The sequence below is a fragment of the Mytilus galloprovincialis genome, chromosome 9 (genome assembly GCF_965363235.1).
Source record: "Mytilus galloprovincialis chromosome 9, xbMytGall1.hap1.1, whole genome shotgun sequence".
NCBI classification, from domain to species: Eukaryota; Metazoa; Mollusca; class Bivalvia; order Mytilida; family Mytilidae; genus Mytilus; species Mytilus galloprovincialis.
Genome location: NC_134846.1, coordinates 46402181 through 46411168, shown reverse-complemented (window position 1 = coordinate 46411168; position 8988 = coordinate 46402181). Strand labels below are relative to the sequence as shown.

The following is an 8988-nucleotide window of genomic DNA, read 5'->3' as shown; positions in this document are numbered from 1 at the left end:
TATATCATGGCCGTCTAAAACATCATTGACACAGAAATATTTGAAACAAATGTACATACAAATAAGCAGATGTGGTATGAGTGCCAATGATTCAACTGTCGATCAGTCCATGTCACAATGTATCAAAAGTTTAACAACTATAGGTCAATGTACGGTCTTCAACACGGTACCAGGGCCCTGTCTACTACGTGTCTATTACAATCAATAGGAAAGTGTTCTATTAATGTTATATGCCATGTACGCTAAACAAGATAAAACGCATGGTGACTCCATTTTTTCTGTTGTTTTCTGAACGCATTTTATAAGAGCTATTTTCTCACATTTTACTTTGGAATTCTATCATTTGTTTTACCTTAAAAATGCCTCTGTTTAATCCATACAAAATGCTTCATATTTTCACAGCGTATAGCTTGAAAACACTCGGTGATCTATCATTGTGTTTTTCATATTGTTAGCATATCACAATAATTATGTACTACATCTTTGACAAGAGTATGTAAGGAAAAATTCTATCAATTTTCGTTGAACATTATATATTATACTCCCCTACATTGTACTACCATTATTGGAAATTTCGATTATTTAGTAGTGCCGGTATCATGTCCTTGTACCCATAAAATTTCATGCAAAAGTCACCATAACAGTAACCTGTATTTTTTTAAAAGAAAATTAAAAGTTCGAGTCTATGATACTAAACCTATATGTAGACCGTAAAAACCCTTTACATGCATGTGAAGAAGATGTAAAAAATATTTAAGAAAAACTGGAACAGAACTGAAATTAAATGAATTTCTGATGTTAAGGCTGTTTTCTCTTTATCAAAATATTTTTCTCTTTTCACGAAAAATCAAACTGACATACAGCAATGTACATAACGCAGTAATTATAAGCGGTTGATTTATTATTGTGTTGCTAAATATCAGTAGCCCCCTGTCACGTATGATATCGTTAATTATCGCGAGATTTAAACTCAAACACGCAGAAGATTTCGAGATCAGCGTTGATTAGTAGCTTATGTGAAACTGGTCTATTTAGACCAATGAGAAAAATTCTTACATCGTGATCTAGGCGTTGTGCTGTCAACTTTCACAAAACATAAAAGTGTAGAAACTGAAATTATGTGTATGTAAACGGATTAATAAAAGATGGGAGGACTGTTTTCTTCAAAGGGAAAAGATAAAAAGACAGAATCAAGAGTTACAGAACAAGACAAAGCAGTATTGGTAAATCAGCTCACACAAAATAAGAAAAATACAATGAAGATGACTGCCAAATATTTTCAGTAAATTGTTTCAAACAATTATGTTTAAATTTTGCTATTATAAGTTTGTTACAAAGTTTCTTTGTAATTCCACCTAATAAATGAACCAGATATAGATACTAGAAACATCCAATGATCAAAATGAAAAGACTTGTCTTATTTTACATAGATTTACTAGATTGCTAAAAGAGGGACGAAAGATACCAGAGGGTCAAACTCATATGTCAATATAAAAACCCAGACAAATTCATGGTTTTAACTGAAAAAGACCAATAGAAAAACAATAGCACAAAAAACAGTGGGTGATCTCAGGTGTTCTGGAAGGGTATTGATAACCAGTTCCTGCATCACATGTGGCACCCTTCATAGTACTTATGTTATTACAAACCTAATAATAATTATAATTTGGTAGGTCATATTCAGGAAAAAGGTACAGGATTGAGGTAACCGTAACCACATCAGGAACATATAGATCTGCTTTCATTTGTGAAACACATATTCCATAATCTTGAAAATACACGTAGTCAACCAACTTGTGATGGCGTCTGTTAAACATACGAAGAGATGACTTCAATTTCATTACTTGGAACTTTTGGTTTAATCAATCAAATGGATTTTTGTCACATTATATAGAGGCCAGTTTTTGGTACCCTTAAGCATGATAAGGAATGAAACCATTGATTCATAGCCCTGGCTTTGAATGTTAAATTCTACAACTTCAAGCATTCATAGCTATAATGCCTTAAGTTTGATTAAAGTGGTAGTCATTTCATCTCAAAACAATACCTTATTCTAGTATCTTGTGTTAAAAAAAAATCAACATACCTTTGTTTGCATATTAGACAAAAATGTTAGCATGGTTAGAGCACACCCATTTCCCAAGTACATAAGAAGGCTTGCAGGTGCATGTACAAAAATTTCAGCGAAATATTAAACATTTGTTTTTTTATTACAAATTTTATCTTTTGCTCTATTAGTTATTACTTTATGATATGGTACAAAAATCGACAAAAAAAATTGATTTGGTTGGGCTCCAGATGACTTTTAAAATGTTAATATCATTGAAAAAGCTCCAAATTATCTCCCTTTGGTACAAAAATGCCATTTTTTGGCACTAAAATTGAAAAATCTTTTTTAAGTCATAGGTGACCTATATTTTTTAATATTATTAATTCGTATATTTTAACAAATTTGATTCGTTTAGGGATAGTCACATGTTAAACTATATTTTAGGTAGAGAGAAAACGGTAGACAGCAAAAAGCATATTGCACAGTTATTTTTAGAATATCTAAAAAACGATATACTTTGTGACGTCATGTATTGAATTTCAGGATATTGTTAAACGATCTTAAACGTTTTAAAACAAATGATATCTGTGACCGATTATATGACGAAAAAACTCTTTTAATACATAAGATGACAAACAAACAAAAAAAAGCAATTGAAATAACAACTAATATTTTGTTATTGTCAAGGAGACAATATGATATAGATCTATAAAATTCCAACAAAATCAAATGACAATTTTGATACAATAAAATATAGTGGGAAATTAATAATATAACAAATATAGCCTTTGTTTGAGGTCAATACAGGATATATTGACCCATAGAAGTATATCGACCTTGGACTTCATCCTCAGTGAATATACTTCTTTCAGGTCAATATATCCTTGTATCTACCTCATACAAAGGCTATATTTGTATATTATTGTTTTCAATTAAGCTATACATAACACGAAATATATAATTGTTAAATTTAAGCTATGTAATTAAGTTCTTTTTTTATTTCAATATAACCTCTACAGTACACACAGAGAGGATGTAATCTCATACTCCCAACACTGATTCTGGTGTAACACAGTGTCACACTGTGAAACACAGATTTCTCTCCCAAATAAACACCAAGTAATTACTCCCATCTGGGAGGGTTTTATGACCTGTTGATTGCAGGTAAAAGTAATAAAAATCAACAAAGCATGACTGCATGGTCTGTATATACAAGTTCAACAGAAAAAAAGGACATTAACAAAGTTGTATGTTTCTTTCAGAGGCATATTGTGAGCTTTAATTTGAGCAGTTTTTTCCTAAAAAATTGTTTAAAAATACCAATATATCACTTTTGTCTTAACACGTTTTGCCTGGACAGAAGCCAAATATGTTAAATATTGAACCAGTCTACAATTGACAAAGGGAAGTAACTTGTGTTAAAAGTGTGTGAAATTATAATCAAATCTGTAATTGGTAGACAAACTTTTGTAAGTTACATGTACATGTATTTAAGACAATTCATTTTAAAATTCACATTCACCAAATCATGTCATACTGGTAAATATCATATAGACATATTATAGATGTACAATTGGATTATGTTAGTACATGTAGTAAACCATACACAGTAGAACATTTGTAGATGTAGTAGTTTATTTTTCATTTTCCAGCAATTAAAGCAACAAAGGGACAAACTAAAGCAATACCAAAAGAAGATCAATGTACAGATAGAAAAAGATAGAAATGTGGCTAAACAGCTGTTGCATGATGGGAGAAAAGAGTAAGTATCATACGTAAAATATGGTATGAATATGCATATTTTATGAACTATGTTTTGAATTTGCATATTTTATGAACTATGTTTTGAATTTGCATATTTTATGAACTATGTTGCAAAAATAGAAACATTTACAGTTATACAGTCAATAATGCACTCTGTAAAGTACATGCACATGTAAATTTGTGTCAATTTTTTTTAAACTTTAACAGAACATACAGTACTTGGTTTTTTTATATGAATGAAGGAAGGTGCCATGTTAATTACTGTTTACCAGTAGATACATTATATTTTATGGTAAATTTTATTGACATAATGTTTTGAGATATTTGTGTAACAATCTTTCCTTTCATTTTCTTTTCACAGTAAAGCTAAGTTAATGTTGAGAAAGAAGAAGTTCCAGGAGTCATTACTGGAGAAGACGGATGGACAGTTAGATAACATAGACAGAATGGTATAACTAGCAAAAATATTTTCAGAAATAACTCATGTTTTTTGTCTCTCAACTCGGGGCAAGATCTTAAGGAAAAATAATTAGTATATATATGTTTTGTTAACAGTAACATTAAATCAGTAATACGATTAAGTTTTACGATTTACTTTATTATTTCATTTTTATTCTTATATTGTGTAGACCTACATCTGAATGTGCAATCTCCATTGTGCAAGGCTTTGACATCTTCTATATATATGTGTAGGGTACTATAGGTAAGGTCTTCCAACATCAACTTAAACTACTGGTTTACCAGTTAATCGGTCGAACGATAATCTGAGTAACTGGTTACGTCAAGTGTACGATTTGACAAGATTAGTTTAATTGCAAGTAAGGATTGACAAATTCATGTATGTATTTTCATTTTACAGGTGACTGATTTAGAATTTGCTCAAGTAGAAAGCCAGGTTGTGCAAGGACTTAAAGTTGGTAATGAATCCCTCAAGAAATTACATCAGGTATGTATTAAATATACACTAGTACATGTTTGTATTATGAAATATTTTATGGAAACTGATTAATATATAAAATGATAACATAAATTTGCAGTTTTAGTCTAGTATAATTTTAATATAGTAAGAATGCTTAACAATACATCCTTTATGACATATATTGTTTAAAACAGACAGAACAGAGATTTTTTTATTAAAGGATAAAATCATGGTTACACAAAGTTTATGCAAAATAATTCAAAAACTGGATATTGTAAGTGCTCTTGCAGTACTATAAAAATTTGTTTACTCAATGTCAAAGAAAGAAAAAGAAGAACAAAAATTCCTTTTATGAAAAATAAAGGTTTTTGATATTATTAAGATCGTCATATTTTCTTGTTAATTTTTTAACCAATATTTGGTTGTACAACTTTAATACTACATGTACATGTGTTGTTTATCATTTTGATTGCAATTAAAAAGTAAAATCACAAAAATACTGAACTCAGAGGAAAATTCAAAACGGAAAGTCCCTAATCAAATGTCAAAATCAAAACCTCAAACAGATCAAACGAATGAATAATAAATGTTCCTGACTTGGTTCATAACTAGCTTAACCTCTTACTTGTATGACAGTTGCGTAAAATTCCAAAATATTGACAATGATGTGTGAACAAAACAAACAGACATAATAGGTAAAAATGTCTAATAATATATGCTGTATGTTAACATTTGACACTCATTACAGTTTTATACCTTTTACATATACATATGTATGTCATCACTAAAATACTATGTCTTCAATGATATACCATGTCATCAAAAAAAAACTATGTAATCACAAATATACTGTGTTATCATAAAAATACTATGTCATCACAAGTCTACCATGTAACATACTATGAATTTTATTTAGCTGTTGTCACTAGAAGATGTTGAAAAGATAATGGATGAAACCAGAGAAGGAATAGAATACCAACAAGTGAGTTCTGTTTTTATTATAGATGGGATAATGATATCATGGCTGTACAATAATGTGCCATGCCCTTTAGTAGATTTATATGAATTGTAGAGTTATATATTTTCATAAGAAAATTGGCTATTATATCATATGTCAATTATAAGTGACATAAGTCAGTTTAAAGCTTTTGTTTAACATTAATCTAACTTAAGTCATGATTTTATTCAAAGCCTAGATGTAAAATTTGGAAATATTGCTACCTAAAGTTTAGTTATTTTAATTTAAAATTTAATTATACAACATATTTAGTATCTTACTAGTACTGCTAAAGGGGTTGAAAAATCGATAATATTAAGGTTTCTCAGAGGATTTTCTTAAAGAAACTTTTTGAGATATATTCTTATTGTATTGTACTGTGCAAAATTGACAATTGAGAGATAAAGACACATTACACTGGCTTAGCTTCTTGTTATTATGAACAGAACTTTTGTTTTCATCATTATTAATAAATTTTAAGAAAAGTATATATTTCAATAGCTGTATTTTCTAATCAATTTAGGAAATAGACGATCTATTATCAGGAGGACTTTCAGCTCAAGATGAAGATGATGTGCTAGCAGAACTTGACGCTATTGTACAGGTAACATTTGGAATTCATATTAAAGACACCCAAAAAAAAATTTGATGATTGATTTACAAATATTTGGTCAAACTTAAATCATGAAATACCATAAGTCAAAGGTAATTTCTTTTAACCTAAATGTCTTCTCCTTAACAAATTTCATATAAAAAAGATGTTCAAATTACGAAAGTTTGAGATTTTCTTATTATATATATTATTATTTTTAAATTGTCATATTAAATCAGAAAAACAACTAATAACATACAAATCTTTGAAAAAACATGCAGAACCTTTGACAAAACATGTAGAACCTTTGACAAAACATGTAGAACCTTTGACAAAACATGTAGAACCTTTGACAAAACATTTAGAACCTTTGACAAAACATGTAGAACCTTTGACAAAACATTTAGAACCTTTGACAAAACATGTAGAACCTTTGACAAAACATTTAGAACCTTTGACAAAACATGTAGAACCTTTGACAAAACAGCTGATAATTGATAAATGCATTCTAAACATTGGTGAATAAATTTCTTAAGCAGTCAATCAACTTTTTCATACAGATTCCAAAAATATGACTTCCCTTTTTCAGGCTGAAGTAACAGATGAACTACCTGATGTACCAGACGATGAACTTCCTGAGGAGAAAAGGAAAGGTATAGAAATGTTTAGTTATAGCCAGTATTTTCATGTTGCCAGTATTTTCATGTTGATATAATACATAAAAACTCATCAGTCCTTTTGCTGATCATGCTAGTCGCAATTCACTGTCAGAAAAAAAAGATATGGTGAAAACAATTTTTTGTTAATAAAAAAACCCTACTTTTGAATTCTTATCTGTTTCAGTCATGGAAAATTTTTAAAAAAAGTGCAAATGGGAGATAATTTGTGTCTATTTACATTGCCTGCCTGTCAATGTGGTTTGGTCATGGTATCATTAAAAAAAGGAATACCCTATCCAAAATTAATAAAAAAAAAAAGAGACGTGGTGTAAACGTCAATGAGAGAATTATCCAACTGAGACAATAGAACAAGGGAATATAAAATATACAATAAGGAAAGACTGTTTTACAATAAATAAAGTCTGTATTAACGTAATACTTTTATTTGTAGAGAGAGCCAGGAAAGAGAAAAGACAAGCAGAAGCCCTTGCATCATGACAGATTGACAAAGATAGTGTATTGTCTTTAAAACTATTACCTATATAAACAAAAACTATGGAGTAGAACGAAAGATCACTGGTGGTTGCACTGAAAATTAAAATTACTGCACTAAAAACTATTTTTCTAAGTGCTCCTGAAAATGCATAATCAAAGACTTATTTGACCATTTTCATTGTATAATTTGGTGTAAAGGTTTGTCTTTATAATCTGAAACATAAAGTTTCATCTAAAAACTTGTTTTCACTTTATGGTATTTATTACATGTAGAAAATAATGATAGAGTTTTTATTTATATTCTTTAAATAATTTATTTAACTTAAGAATTTTTATAAAAAATTAATTGAATTAATTGAATTATTTGCTATTGTAAAGTAAGGTAGATTATCTCCCTTTATTTAGTTTTTTTAAATAACAGATTATTTCCCTTTGAATCCTTTAAAATATTTCTTGTCATGATAGGATCCCATATAAATGAAGCAAGGATAACATGAAACAGTCATTAAATGGTTCCATATGTTTAAATTTTACATTTTGTTATTAAAAAGGCTGTCATGCAAGAGGAATTGTTATTGATCATTTTCCATATATGCGGTATAGTCAAGGACAAGACATAATATAAGAATATAAGTTCAAAGAGAATGATAAGAGGCAGAATTATTTGAAAAAGCTATAGAAATGGGAGGTAATTCCAAAAGAATTGATCTATTTGGATGATACTATAATTACAAGAAGTTCATTTTATCCATGTAAGACAATCTAAGACAGTAGTTTTCTCATATTCATTATTATGTACTGTTTTGACTGTAGATATTGTAACAGTTTACATGAATGAGTACATTTCTTATTTTTTCTTATATATGTTGGTATTTTTAGTGGTAGTCTATATACAAACATCTTATTAAAATGTATTTTTTATTGTTTACTTTTTTATTATAAAACCTTGACATAACTTCCAAAACAAAATTATGTTGGAATCGCCAGATTCTGTTTGTTTGGTTGTTTGATTGTTGTTCGCTAGCTCTGATATATTGGGCTTTAAGTTGTGATGATGTTCTTTGGGTGATCTTTTTCAAATAAATATTTTGACAAGGTTTGAAACCAATACATCATCTAATGTTTAATTATTATTGATGATATCACTCTTTCTATGTTGAACATTCTAAGATCCAGCAGTTTGATACTCATAGGTAAGTAATATGACAATAATCAATCCTATTCTAAAGCTATGAAAATCTGATTTCCTAGTTCTACATTTGATACATAAAATCATGTCGGTTTTAAATCATTTAAATCAATATTTTATTTAAATGTTTTTGATGAAGTTGAAGTCCAATATAAACTTTTCGATCTTGATCAAATCACAATCTGATCTAGGGAATTGTCTCAAACTTACAGTGAGGTGAGAATTTTTATTTTACTCCATGTTTCCTCTGGGACTTAAATGAAGAAAAGCCATAAAAGCTCTCCGCCTTTCCTTTTGTATGGTTTTTTGCTGTGCATATACTG

The 8988-nt window shown here is 29.1% G+C and overlaps 1 protein-coding gene across 1 annotated transcript; it reads left to right on the top strand.

The window, feature by feature from the left end:
- The first annotated feature begins 1051 nt into the window (after positions 1–1051).
- Positions 1052–7769, top strand: LOC143045126 (charged multivesicular body protein 6-A-like). Its single transcript, XM_076217442.1, has 8 exons — positions 1052–1223; positions 3703–3812; positions 4176–4263; positions 4674–4760; positions 5650–5715; positions 6254–6334; positions 6912–6975; positions 7433–7769. Exons 1-8 carry the CDS (start codon positions 1146–1148, stop codon positions 7477–7479), a joined length of 621 nt encoding a protein of 206 aa, XP_076073557.1. The 5' UTR covers positions 1052–1145; the 3' UTR covers positions 7480–7769.
- The last annotated feature ends 1219 nt before the right edge of the window (positions 7770–8988 follow it).

Coding starts and splice junctions, on each gene's coding strand:
- LOC143045126 (XM_076217442.1), top strand. CDS start 1,146: ATGGGAGGACTGTTTTCTTCAAAGGGAAAAGATAAAAAGACAGAATCA. Junction 1,224..3,702: donor AACAAGACAAAGCAGTATTG/GTAAATCAGCTC, acceptor TTCATTTTCCAG/CAATTAAAGCAACAAAGGGA. Junction 6,976..7,432: donor TCCTGAGGAGAAAAGGAAAG/GTATAGAAATGT, acceptor TTTTATTTGTAG/AGAGAGCCAGGAAAGAGAAA.